We start from the raw sequence: 14460 nt of genomic DNA, 5'->3' as shown, positions 1-14460 counted from the left end.
CAAACAAACAATCTACAGCACCACAAACCAAAGCCCTTACAGCAACCACATGGCAACGTCGTTTCTTTTTAAGTGCTAGAAACAAGAACTTTTATAGTTGCCCCGATCCAGGTAATGGGCAACAGCTGGCATGATTAGGGATGAGCTACAGCTGCTACACTGCCTGGGCGTGGCACTGCCCAAGGTCCTGCAGCGCTTCCATGGCTCAGGAACATTAGGGGGCTGAATGCCCACACACCCTTCCTGGCCTCACACCTCAGTATGAGCCCTTTGAGAAAGGAAAGGTAACATTTGGAAGAACTTTTGTTTCCCTGATGCGTCTCTGCCTTAATGTGTGCTAGTTACGTATGTTCAAACCCTCCAGGAATTTAGTATTTATTATTTGTGTTGTTTATGATTTAGAACAACATTTAGATTATGCTTAAAACTTATTTTGAATGAAAAAATGGAATGAAAATAATAGAGTAGTTGAGTCTAGTTTATCATAGGTTGCCAATGCAATTATGTCTTGTGCCTACAGAAGTAATTAACCATTTAGTTTATGATTTAGATAGGCAGCTGTTTTAATTGCACCAGATAAGGACTGTCAGTGTGAAAATTACCTTACACAAATATTTTCATGTAAATTTAACAGAAGAATGTTACACTTCAATGTGAATGAAAGTGACATTACTGTGCTATACTATAGGAATGGTTTGAGGAAATTTCACTGATTGAAATGTACCTTATATGGTTTGAATTAAATATTATTTTCCAAGGAATGGCGTGATTATATTTTTTGAAAATTAACTGAAAGTATTTTGGTGGTAAATACATTAATTAATTAATCAATTAAGCCCTTTCTGACAGGAATTAAATATTAATAATATTTAATATTAAATATGGATTTTTGCCATAGGACATATGCCATGCCATACCATAGTATAACATTGTCAACATTATTGAGATTTAGCTCAGTTTAGGTATTGTCCTGGGTGTCTCATTCAGCTTCATCACAAAGCCGACCAAACCAGAGCTTCTAATGGATTCGGGGATTCAGGGTGAAATGGCTTCACAGGACAAACAGGAAACAGTAGTTAGTTGTTTAGAAATAACACTTAATTGTCGCATCGTCGCCAAAGAGTAGTCGGCTCCTCCCCAGCAGTCCCCGCAGCAACCAAGTAACAAACAACACAACAAAGCGCCAGAAACACGTTTTGGAATCCCTCTTGTATTTCTAAAGCAGCTGTGATACTTGTTCCCTGAAGTCAGTAAACAGAAAATATCCAACTTTATGAATTAATTAAATGTCAAACATGAATTATGAAAGTTGCTCTAGATAAGGGTGTCTGCAAACATATCATTTTTAAAAAGCTAACACCATCAACACATAGTATATATGCAACATTCTAAACTAACTTCTAAACACCCACACAATTAGAGCAGAACAATGTAAACAATAGCCGTTGATTACAGCGTCATAATATAATACAATGCAAATGAATGCGCATGTGTTCCTGGTTAGAATGTTGTGTTTGTCCCTCTACGCTTACCGTATGGTTGTACTTGTTGCTAGGATACAATGTAAACCTAACAAAAAGACGTGTTCAGTGGTCTAGTCTAACGCTAGCTAGCCACATGTAACTAATATTAATGAAATAAATAAAATTTAATTGTACTTTAGTTATACAATCGGTCAGTTGGTCCGGACTCTATCTCATACCCAAAAATTTAGTGATTGAATCACGTCAACTGTAAATGAACAAGTCGAGAAGGTAGCAATCTAATTTAGTCTAGTTCATATTTGAGTTATCACTAAAAGATACATGCTGATGATGTTCCCTAATTAATGCTACCGTTAGCTTTGAACTTTGAAACATCATGGACCTTCAGATTCGGCAATTTTTGACCAAAGCCGAGACACAGAAAGGTAATCGTTAAACAAACGACGTTGGCTATACAGTTCTGAATGTAATTTAGCTTAATCCGCATTTCATACATGTCCATTGATTTGAGTCAATTACCAAACTTTACGAAAGAATGACAGAACATCTTATTTATATTAGACTATGTGTATGAACGCTAATATGTTCTCTTTTAGATGCTGAGGCTTTGAAGAAAGCGTATGATTTGATCAATGAAGGAACCAAAGAAAAAGCATTATCAGGTGGCAGGTGTTTTTGTCCTGAACTGTACGTCATTTGCGCCGAACAAGCCTTTCAGGTAAAACTGCCATGAAAAGTCCTTTCACAATCTGCTTTTATTACACCCGTTTGCTATCTTATTTATCTCCTCAGTGCGCCCTCGACCCATTTAGTGGATACCCTTACACAAGTAATTGCGTGAATGAATCTGTATATAGATCAATACAAAAATGATACAGCTATTGAGGTTTAGACTGTGAAAAACACGTTAGCCTTTTGATATAGGCTACAGTAGGTAGCCTACATGTGAATATGGAGTTGCATTGTAACTTCAGACTTTCAAACTTGCACCAGAATTATCTGTTAAATAATTTCCTAACTCTATATAACGCCACATACTAGCACAAACATGACTAGCTTAAAGTTGATTTATTTAAATGCAATTCGGAATTTACTGTGACTTTCCTATGCACATGCCTATGCCTGATGCTGGAATTACAAAGCAAGCATTATTGTCGTGAAGGATTCATAGAAGTCCTGGTTATAAGGAGCGGTTTAAGAAGCTTCAGAAACGCAGGATGAAGTTGTATCCTACAGCGTTGCTCCGACACGCATGGGCCTTCCCGGAATTGAGTTCCGCGCAGTCGATAAATGTGCCGTCTAATTCCCCCATGAGACAGATGTCGCCAGGCAGGAGGTGCGCGTAGGCCGCGATGAAAACGGGATCATCCGGAGAGCATGTGCCGCCTGCCTAATCAGCCGCATATATCCGAAGTGTGATGAGGATAACATTTTGAATATATCAGCTGCTATGATATTTGTGAAGGTGTGCTTATATGGAAACCACCATGGTAATCTCCAACAAGACATGTTGACATGCTGAAAGCGTACTTTCCATTAAAGTGGACGAGTAAGCTGACAAATGCACTGTGAATGGAAAAGAAATGTAAGCTCACCAAAGGCCAGGTCGCATTTTTAATAAAGACTATTTAAATTCAGTAGTTTACAGCATTTTTTAAATGAGAACTGTAAACCCATCCTAATGTCCTTGTGTGGGCTATAGGCTAGATAACAAGTTGCATCCTTTTTTAAATCAATATTTTAAAACTGATTATTTGTATATGTGAACACGGATGTTATATTTGTGTCCATATTTATTAGCTATTGTTCATATGTCATATTTTCAACACCCTGCTGTCGAGGTAATGCGGGCATTATAGTTATGGCTTGAACCTATTGAACTTTTTTTTTAAACTAAATCATCAGTTTACAAAGTTTTTGTACATAAGAACCCATTGAACCTCTGTGTGTGTGCGTGTGTGTGTTCAAATGACTTGTTTATAAGAAGTTGAACATGATATGATAAGTGTGGAGGGAGTGGGGGCATGTTGTGAGTCACTGTGAATAAATATCATCATGGTTTCCAACAGCCCACAGAGAATGTGGGTCATGAGCATCATAAATAACATTATTTTGATGTTTTAAGGAACAGACTGACCTACAGGGCAAATTTATGGAGTAAAGCAGTGCTAATAGTTAATCAGACCACATTTCTGCTGTACGCACAGTAGCTGATTTATTAGAAACAGACAGGTAGCATAAAACCATTCCATTTCAACGTTTAGCAGGCACTCTTATCCAAATCAACACAGGTTGCTTTTTTACATAAAATACATTTATACCGCTGGATATTTTACTGATGCAATTCAGGTTAAGTACCTTTGTTCAAGTGTACAATGACAGCACCCTAGCTGTGACTCAAACCCAAACCCTTGAGTTCCAGAACCCAGTTTGTCTAATCATTTATACTACGTCTTATCAAAATGTAATGCGGTATAACATATTCTGTAGTTATGCTTCGATTCACAAATAGCCAGATAGATGCATGTTTACAATTAACAAGCATATCGAGCCTTCTTTGTGTAAGGATCCTCAGGGAATGGAGTTGGTGTGGGAGGAGGCTGGGTGTATTTATTTTAAGTTTGAATACTTAGTAATTACTCAACATGCTGAATTATACATGAAACCCTAAGTGAAGATTGTGTACACTGATTTCACAGCAGGCTGAAAAGCAAGGCCTGAGTTCTGATGCTTTCTCTTTCAGCTGGGGCTGACTGAGATCAGCGAAACCTGCCTAATGATGTACTTTAAAGGGAAACCTCCGGCCAATCAGTTCCTGTGCCGCGCGTACCTGTGCCAGGGCCAGCTCTGTGCCCAGACTTTGGAAAGCATGGTAAGGGCGCGGCCAGCTCAACGAGCCACAGCACAGGTCCTCAGCCTGCTGCTCTGCTTTCTCTGATCAATTCAGCACAAAAGATATGCGCCAAGGGGTTTTACTATTGAGTGAACACACGTAGCTTTTGAAACATTCGCCTTTGAACTTGGGCATGGAATCTGCGATCAGGACAAAAGCAACAGAGAAAAAGAAAAGCAAAATGTAGACAGGTGGAGAATGGGACAGGAGAAGAATGGGAGGGGGTGCATGGAGGTAGGTGATTTATTAATCTGTGGGGAAACCCACTTTATCAGGTCAAGGTAATTGCATAAGAGCTTGTGTGAAATCCCCAAAGAATCTTAATTTGACCTCCCAAAACAATGTCAGTTTGACACTTCTAAAGAAGATGTCGATCGAAGCTTCCATTTCATTTAGCGGCGTTCACCCTCCTTTCAATTTCCCCTTGATTCTTTTCAAAGATGTACTTTACTTTGAACAATATTACTATTCTCTTGTGTGATCATTATTTCTGTGCCTGTCTGCAAGGTAATGCAGTTACCATTCACACTGCTGCCTCTCATTAATTTCTCTGGCTCATTATTTTACCTTCAGGATGACGTGGAAAAGGCAGTGATGCATTTTCTGAAGGCTATTGAGATTTCAAAAGAGCAGCCCAGGTATGTTAGCAGAGGGGAAAAACGATTTCTTTCGTCCTCAGATCTTTTCTTGCTCAGCATCTCTCATTTCTCACATGTTTCCTCTTAACCAAAGTGAGCTTTGTTTATAAGAATTTTGTTTGACAGAAAAATATGAATTATTTATTTTAGAATATTTATTGCTTACTGTGAAACACAAAACGGTATAATGTCAGTTTGTGGTGAAGTGAAGTGGAAATTGAATAGAAGAGCTGTTCTCTTCCTAATTAGCCTGATTCTGCAGTGTATTCATTCTTAATGCGGTCTTTAGTCAAATAGAAATGAAATCGTAAATATGATATTTACTTTGCTTGGGGTGTAGCAGGACTGCATTTGGATTAAAACTTCCTATATTGGGCATTCAGTAATAAATAGTCCCAGTGTTTGGACGTGCAAATGGATGTTATAAGCACAAAGAGTTACATTATTTTTCACAAGCACAAAACATTTTTACAAGTGAACAGATTCTGATTTACAGATATGAACGCTTTTGGAGCTCCATACATAATGAAGTAGGACGAAAACAGGCCAAAGTTAGGACTCAAGTTAAGCTGGTCTGATTAACTCCTTATCTGTCAGAAGAACAGTGGTGATTACCCCATGCTGTTTCATCTCCTCCGCAGATTTCCCAGCGAGCACCAAAGGGAATGCTGTTTTTATCTAGTCTGTGATAATGTGGGGGAAGGAGGGGGGCATTCCTGGGGGGCTAAATTAGCAACTCTCAAATAGGCTGTTTACCCCACTTGCGCTGATCCGTTCCCTGTTGCACCCATAGTCCAATAATAGCTCTCTTTCAGTAGAAGAGATTAAACCATGATCTGATCTTTGGTGACTCACTGAAACAGGTTTACTGTACGTTCATTTGCAATTCACTGGTATTTGAATCAGTGGCCGGTGCGTGCCCTAAATGAAGTTGTACAAGGCAGATAGGCCTGCACTTCCCCTGTGTGTGCATAACACTGTGAATAATTCATCTGCCTTTTTAATTCTCCTCTCTTCCCTGGTTTTTATCCATGCAGATATCACTTCTTAGTGTTCAATGCCTCTGTGCTCTACCTCCAAACCGTCCGGCCGTTCCTCAGGCCCGGCTCCCGCCAGCGTCTCCAGGCCTCTCTGACGCAGGTGCTGAGGGCCTTGGAGGAAGTTGGAGAGGCTGACTATCGCTGGAGGGCGGAGCTTATGCTGTGAGTGGCTGACGTGTTGATGAGTTCGTTGGTGCTTAGAGCAATGTGTGCCAACAGTTGCAAGGATTCGGAACGTGTTCTGGCGGCATATGCAATTTCAGAACTGCGTCTTTGTGTGTGCGTGTGCGTGTGTGTGTGTGTGTGTGTGTGTGTGCAATCATGAATAAATAAAAAATTGAAGCTCAGGAGTAGGAGAAAAAGCTACAAGAATGGTGGGATGTGCGTTCTCTTCTTTGCATTAAAATTCACTGCATATCAGGTCTTATTTGAGCTTTCTTTTATCAACAGAGATCAGTGCTGGTTTAGCAGATTATTGTAGCGATGTCATATGGAGTTCAGGTTTCCAGGGTGCGCAACGACCTCTCTTTTATTTGCAGGCTCTTGATAGAATGTCTTGTGGAAGCTGGAAAATTGAAAGAAGCTGCTAGTTTGGGAAAAGTCACAGCAGATTTTATAGGAGCGCACACACCTGACCTGTATCCACGGATATTCTCCTTACAGGTAAAGCCTCGCCTGCATCCTCAAATATTCTCCTCACAGGTACAAAAAATAAAAGTCATGAATTGGGCTTATGTAGCTAGCACTCAAAGAACTAGCGCAGGAAGTTGTGACTGGCTTCTTTCACGATGGAAAGGAGCCATTTTTCCACAGAGCTCTCTTTGCATCCCAGAAGTGGGGAAGGAGAGTGTTGTTTGGCCAGATGAACAGAGGAATGATTTGAAAGAGCAAATGGAACCCCCGGTCCTGGACGGTAAAGACTGCGGGATCTTTAATGACCCCAGTGAGTCAGGACTGTGCTTTTAAGGCTGTCCTGTGAGTGTACTGTCTCCAGTAACATGGCATCCCTGTCATGGTCCTGGGCACTGGCATTATTAATAGTCCAGAGGCAGGACTGCCTTCCTCTGGCCTTCCAGGGCCACAGCACTGCCTGCTAACACACACACTCAGATGCACCGGCGTACATATATCTTTCTAATTAAGACCATTGTTCACAGGTGCAGCACAAGCTCCTGGATCTCTCCAAAAGTCCCAAGAAAGTCGAGGAGACCTTGACCTTATCTGTGATTTACAAAATGCAAAAGCTGAAACAGTAGGTGATTCATTATGTACACATAAGACACTTTCATTAACATTTAGGATGACATTACCAACATTTAACAGTGACTGACTGTGCACATGTCTTATGTAAAGGTGATCCACTGTCAGGAAAAGGTGGCCCAAACATGTAAGGTTTCACAGTGCATCTCCTTAAAAGTGAAGTTTGTTCCTCACTGATCTGGAACATTCTGCCATTCATTTTGCATTGAACTTAGCCTCAGTTAATTTTTTTTAACATATACTTGAGCTGGTAGGATGTTAAATGTTTGTAAATGTGACATGCAGTGTTTTTCATGTTGCCTGATGTTGCTGTGAAAAGATGTTATGACAGACATAATGCACTGAACACAGAGCTGTACTCCTGTTCCTTATGTTTACCCCAGTCAGGTGGGTGGGGCAGGCAGAAGAGACGACGGAGCGAATTTGAAAGAGATCTTTCTGCTTCTGACAAACCCCACTGCTGCCCGGCCCCCTGGGGCAGCCCAGAGTTCGAACACAGGCCTGGCGGAGAGCAACCCGTCCATCATGCCTGGAGAGAGGTCCATACTCTTCCTCACCTCTGCTCACATCAGTCCTCTTCCTCACCTGTATCCATCCTGTTCATCATCTGTGTTTGTTCTCTTGGTCACCTGGATGTCTTTGCTTCATCACCCACACCCCTCCTCGTCGTCACCCACATGCATCCATCCTCTTCATCAGTATAGTCAAAGTGGTGGATGTCAGACGCGATGCAAATGGAGACAGGTGTGGCCCATTCAAAATGAGGCCAGCAGCAGCCAGATTAAGCTGAAACATACTGTCTGCTTACTATTATGTGATGCTAGGAATGGTATTGAGTGCCCCAAACAGACCACCAGCAAATTAAACATTACAGGGTTATAGCAAATTGCTCTCTGCCTGGTTTGCAGCAAGGAACTTTGACCAAGGTAGGCTTCTTCATGCATTACACAGTGATAAACAGACAGCATGTGTATTTCCCCTAACACATGTGTATTTCCCCTGGCTCAGCCCTTTTGACTTCATTGGAAGGTTGCCAGATTGTACCCACAATGGCGACCTGGTTGTGCTTATTTCCACAGTGCATTCCCATGGTCTCAGAGCAAAACAAATGCGTGAAAGCTCCAATGATCAGAATGTGATTGTGTTGGGATCCTGATTGCTTCAGCTGTGGCTGGTGGCCCTGGAGGACCATGCATACGTTCTGGGAGAGGCAGGGTTCAGCTCATCCCATTAGCTCTGTAGAGTAATGAATTCTCTAGTCGATCAGGCTCCTGTACATGCTACTGTGCCCCCCTCCCAAATTTATGGAGAACATTGCTACGACGGGACGCTCTCGTAATAACATTTGGGAATTCCAGATTTGGGAGAAACTATTACTGGCTCATAGCATGTTGTGACAAAAATAGTTTGGTAGTCAGGAATAAAAAAATCTGTCCTGTGCATCCGGGCCAGCGATTTATCCGCGCTAGTGTTAGCAGTGTGGAAAGTCTCCTGTTGATGTCATAGATTTCCCCCCGTGTCACATCCTGTGCTGCGTGGTGACTTTTCTTTTTTCGTTTTTAGAGCTTCCTTTCTTTTGGAGCTGGGCCACCTGGCCTTGCAGTTAGGCGTCCCGCAGATGACGTCGGACTGCTTGGGAGAGCTGAAGCGGGCTGGACTCTCTGTAAGAAACGGCTCGTCAGTCACACTGCCTGTCCCCATAGAGCACTCCACATGAGTCTGCATGGGCCTCAAACACGTCCAAGTGTGCGTGGGCAGACGGTGTGGATTAGCATCCAATCAGGAGTTTATAGTCTTATTTCTTACCGGCTTTGTTCCAGAGATATTGACATTCATTACATGCAGCAGTTAGTTAATTGTGTGTACAGGCAATAGCTAATGTCAGTGAAAACAGAGAAATGCATGGTGAGGAGTTTAAGAACATTGCATCGAGATGGACAAACCAATCAGTAATCTGTAATTACAGCAATACATTTCATTTTATTTTTAAGAGTGGTTAAGCATTAAATAGTTTTGAGTGAATAGCGTCTGATAACCTCTTGCATACTCAGTATGGAGAATCCTTTGTTCTGTGTTTGGCATTTCCTTTCCACTGAAAGAACTGGCTCTCTGTTTGCTCTCATCAGGATGTGGGGCTCCTCATTGCCGTGGAGTGTCTGAAGTGCGAACTGGAGCTCCACAAACGAGGGCCGAGACTCGAGGAGTACAAGAGGAGCGACGTGGAGGTGCCCGCGACAGCACTTTAATCAAACCTTACCCAGAGCAACGCTCACACCAGTATTTACCACAGCCTCCATCGATTTCCAGCATTTAGGCCATTTATCAAATACAGACAAATGCCACTGTAATGAATCAGGAGGGAACTGGAAACTCTAAATTCCGGAGGCTGGAAAGCTTAATCCATAATCCAGTCACAGGACACGGTGTCTGTGATTGAATGCAATTATATTCTTTGTTGGACCGTATTGACTCTCCAGTAGAAGTTGGGGTGGAAGTTGTGATGATGTTCTACTGTTTGTGCGTTTGAAGTGAGCTACAGTGAATTTCGAAGGTGCAGTGGTTCTGTACTGTATGTGTGCTGCAGTATGTTGAAGGTATACATGTGGTATGCGTATGTGTGTTCAGGCCAGGTTTTTATGGGAGGTGGAATAGTGGTATATGCTGGTATGCTGTATGTGTGTTCAGGTCAGACTGTTATGGAAGGTGTAATAGCAGTATATATTGGTATATGTGTGTTCAGACCAGGTTTTTATGGGAGGTGGAATAGTGGTATATGCTGGTATATGTGTTCTCAGGGCAGACTGTTACAGGAGGTGTAATGGTAGTATATGCTGGTATATGTGTCCTCAGGGCTGGTCAGGCTTTTACAGAAGTTGTAATGCTGGTATATGCTGCTGTATGTGTGTTCAGGTCAGTCTGTTAGGGGGGGTGTAATGGTTGTTTATGTTGGTATATGTGTGTTCAGGCCCAGCAGAAGCTGGTGTGGAGGTTGGACCAGCTGCTGCAGAATGCGCTGCGGGCGGGCGGGGCTGGCACTGTGCAGGGGGTGTGTGCCACGCTGTGGAACGCCTGTCTGCCCCTCCTCCAGCACAATCTGAGGCGGAGCATCAGGAAGCCGCTGCTGCGATTGGCCCAGGTGCTGGAAGACTCAAACAGGTGACCCAGGTCCTCCGTTCTTTATGTACAGTAACACTTTACTGGCTGATTTCGTGCCAGAGCACAGCAAGCTTTGAATACCCAACATGGCCAGTACTGCAGAGGGATTGGCCTATGAAATGTACATGAAATCTGTATGAAATGTGTATGTGTGTGCATGCATGTTCATGCAAGTTTGTGTGGTGTATGTGTATGATTGTAATTTGGAAGCAAATAGGTACTACAGTGGAATACATTTATCTCGGCAATGCTATTAAGTGAGAAGGGTGTGGGATGTGTTAGCACAAATTGAATATGTCAGTTTGTTTACTCTGTGAAATACAAATTTGTTCCATTTGAATAAAACCGATTTTTGACGCACTTGAATAATTTTAGAATTGCCAGGCCTAGTGCACAGTCTGACTGTGTGCGTGTTTGCTTAGTGTAGTGTGTGTGCATTACTGCACGTCCGTGTTTGTGCAGTACACTGCTGGACCTGAGGTGCCAGGTGCACAGCGAGGTCGGTGTGATGGAGGCGGAGGAGGGCTGCGTGGAGTCCGCCGTGGAGCACGTGCAGAAGGCGCTGCGTCTGGACGCGAGCGGGGAGCGCCGGGAGCGACTGACCGCCGCCCTGCACGCCCTGCGGCTGCGCGCCCTGCTGTACGACACGCCCGAACGCAGCGAGGACCGCGCCGCGCTGCTCATCCAGCAGGTCTGCCGCAAACCACGACCGGGGAGGGAAACACGGGCACAACCGTGACCACGCTTACAGGCCACAAGCACAATCCTAAACATGTCTGCAAACACAACCATAACCACGCTTACAGACCACAAGCACAATCCTAAACATGTCTGCAAACACAACCATAACCACGCTTACAGGCCACAAGCACAATCCTAAACATGTCTGCAAACACAACCATAACCACGCTTACAGACCACAAGCACAATCCTAAACATGTCTGCAAACACAACCATAACCACGCTTACAGACCACAAGAACAATCCTAAACATGTCTACAAACACAACCATAACCACGTTTACAGACCACAAGCACAATCCTAAACATGTCTGTGAACACAACCATAACCACGCTTACAGACCACAAGCACAATCCTAAACATGTCTGCAAACACAACCATAACCACGCTTACAGACCACAAGCACAATCCTAAGCATGTCTGCAAACACAACCATAACCACGCTTACAGACCACAAGCACAATCCTAAACATGTCTGCAAACACAACCATAACCACGCTTACAGACCACAAGCACAATCCTAAACATGTCTGCAAACACAACCATAACCACGCTTACAGACCACAAGCACAATCCTAAACATGTCTGCAAACACAACCATAACCACGCTTACAGACCACAAGCACAATCCTAAACATGTCTGCAAACACAACCATAACCACGCTTACAGACCACAAGCACAATCCTAAACATGTCTGCAAACACAACCATAACCACGCTTACAGACCACAAGCACAATCCTAAACATGTCTGCAAACACAACCATAACCACGCTTACAGACCACAAGCACAATCCTAAACATGTCTGTGAACACAACCATAACCACACGTACAGACCACAGGCACAATCCTAAACATGTCTGCAAACACAACCATAACCACGCTTACAGACCACAAGCACAATCCTAAACATGTCTACAAACACAACCATAACCACGTTTACAGACCACAAGCACAATCCTAAACATGTCTGTGAACACAACCATAACCACACGCACAGACCACAAGCACAATCCTAAACATGTCTGCAAACACAACCATAACCACGCTTACAGACCACAAGCACAATCCTAAACATGTCTGTGAACACAACCATAACCACACGTACAGACCACAAGCACAATCCTAAACATGTCTGCAAACACAACCATAACCACGCTTACAGACCACAAGCACAATCCTAAACATGTCTGCAAACACAACCATAACCACGCTTACAGACCACAAGCACAATCCTAAACATGTCTGTGAACACAACCATAACCACGTTTACAGACCACAAGCACAATCCTAAACATGTCTGTGAACACAACCATAACCACGTTTACAGACCACAAGCACAATCCTAAACATGTCTGTGAACACAAGCATAATAATAGTGGAATCCTGACTCTGAACTCAACCAGAATCACAGCCTCAGCTGTGACCTTAACCACTCATACTGATGCCAGCACCACCGCAGCCGGAGTCGCGGTTATAACCGAATTACCACGCCTGCAACTGACAGTGACCGCAAGCTGTTCTTTTTCCTGACCGATGTGGAGCTCATTATGAAAGAGCCCATTGCTCTACTTTTGTGTGCTGTGACAGAGTTCTGGAGAGTTCACTTTTAATTTTACAATTTCCACACGGTTGGAGCGAAGCTCTGGGATAATTCACAGATGAAGAACAGCACTGCCTATGATTGAACACAGCACAGTAAATTGAAAACAGAACTTCATGTTATTAAACACAGCTCAGCCAGTTGGAAACAGAACTTGCTATTATTGAACATAGCTCAGCCGATTTAAAAGAACTTGCTATTATTGAACATAGCTCAGCTCATTACACAGAATTTTCTGTTATTGAACACAGCTTAGCCTATCGAAAACAGAACTTCCTGTTATTGATGACAGCTCAGCCTATTGGGCACAGCTTGATATAATCTCAGGTGGGGGTGTAGAAGGGATTTCAGATTCACTAATTTAATCCACATAAGATTTTTACCTACAGTTTATAGCAGCATAGGGCCTGCGCTACATTCTTAGCGCGTGTGTCAGTGTTTTAGAGGGACCCCAGCGCAGGTTCACAGGTGAAGAACCCCTCTAATGGAAAGCTAACAGAGACACCCCCCTGTGTGAAGGCGAGGACGGCCGGCTCCAGAGACTCCAGGAGGAAGGTGCGGGCGATGCTGGTGAACGCGGGCGTGGCTCTGGCCCCCGACGACTTTCGGACGGTCCTTGACGCAGACAACGCCCCTAAAGGTAAACCCGGTGAACTCCGGCAGCGGTGTGTGACCCCCTCAGAAACGCACCTGGAAGTGCAGGTGAAAAGGGAATAGGGACTTATCTGTGTAGATCTGGCCCGTGGGTGCACTGATGCAATGGCTGACATGATGACTACTCTACATCACCCCTAACTGCATAACTGCATATAACTTCCTCCATATCTGCACAAGCCTGCCGTTTCCAGGGAAACATGTTTGGGTGATGGAGATTGGGGAGGGGTCATGGGGGAGGGGGGCTTCAAAAATCTCCGAGGCAACTGGGTCTGAGGGCATGACTCAGAGGAATGAGCGGTACTGACTCACCGCGCGCGGTGTCGTCAGGGAAACTGCCTCTCTCTGACTCTCCATCACACTGCCGACCTCAGAGCCCGAGCCACTGGCACTGGCAGAGCCGAGCCTTTGATCGCTTCCCCCCGCTTTGAACCGCAAAATCAAAGGAATAATTCCTGCACTTAGAGCAGGAACTTCACTCCTGTGAAGCGAGCGCTCAGAAAGAAAGCAGCAGATTTATGACATGTTTGTGGGGAACAAGAAAAGGGTGATAGGTCCTCCCTTTGTATGCATGCAGAAATGTGTGTGTGTGTGTGTGTGTGTGTGTGCAAACCATTGCTGGCTGATTGCTGACTGCTTGGAAGTGTACACTCTTATTTAAGCAAGTACAGTGCCGTATAATGGACTTATTTTCCACAATGCTTCTAACTTTTCTTATTCCGGAATCTTTGCAGTCACCCCAGGCAACCGTGGAGAGAATGTGGTCAGCCAGCTGGCTGCAAAGGCTGAGCACCACATCGCCTGCGTTCAGCGGGCAGAGGGGCACCTGCAGCGGCAGGGGGGCAAGACGAGCCCAGAGAGGTGCGACATGTGCACGTGTGAATGCCTCACGCTTCAAACCGTCCGTCGCTGTTCACTGCGTGATTCACTCCTTTGAGTTTAAATTAGTGGTGCTTCGCTGCTGAAACAATAGCCCTTAAAATGCTTTCTG

General features: G+C 43.9%; 1 protein-coding gene across 6 annotated transcripts in view; it reads left to right on the top strand.

The window, feature by feature from the left end:
* Positions 1 to 1568: 1568 nt before the first annotated feature.
* The window catches only part of LOC118218516 (cilia- and flagella-associated protein 46), a 50333-nt gene continuing 37441 nt past the window's right edge, over positions 1569 to 14460 (top strand). For all 6 annotated transcript variants that reach the window (XM_035401225.1, XM_035401221.1, XM_035401226.1 and 3 more), the window contains exons 1-14: positions 1569 to 1909; positions 2081 to 2202; positions 4228 to 4356; positions 4951 to 5015; positions 6053 to 6217; positions 6595 to 6718; positions 7213 to 7307; positions 7699 to 7854; positions 8879 to 8978; positions 9442 to 9540; positions 10281 to 10471; positions 10934 to 11162; positions 13335 to 13455; positions 14204 to 14330. In XM_035401225.1, coding sequence (XP_035257116.1) covers positions 1861 to 1909; positions 2081 to 2202; positions 4228 to 4356; positions 4951 to 5015; positions 6053 to 6217; positions 6595 to 6718; positions 7213 to 7307; positions 7699 to 7854; positions 8879 to 8978; positions 9442 to 9540; positions 10281 to 10471; positions 10934 to 11162; positions 13335 to 13455; positions 14204 to 14330 — 1772 coding nt within the window. In that variant the 5' untranslated portion in view covers positions 1569 to 1860. The remainder of the gene's footprint in view (positions 1910 to 2080; positions 2203 to 4227; positions 4357 to 4950; positions 5016 to 6052; positions 6218 to 6594; positions 6719 to 7212; positions 7308 to 7698; positions 7855 to 8878; positions 8979 to 9441; positions 9541 to 10280; positions 10472 to 10933; positions 11163 to 13334; positions 13456 to 14203; positions 14331 to 14460) is intronic.

The sequence above is a fragment of the Anguilla anguilla genome, chromosome 18 (assembly GCF_013347855.1).
Source record: "Anguilla anguilla isolate fAngAng1 chromosome 18, fAngAng1.pri, whole genome shotgun sequence".
Taxonomy (NCBI): Eukaryota; Metazoa; Chordata; class Actinopteri; order Anguilliformes; family Anguillidae; genus Anguilla; species Anguilla anguilla.
This window is presented reverse-complemented; position numbering and strand designations above follow the sequence as displayed.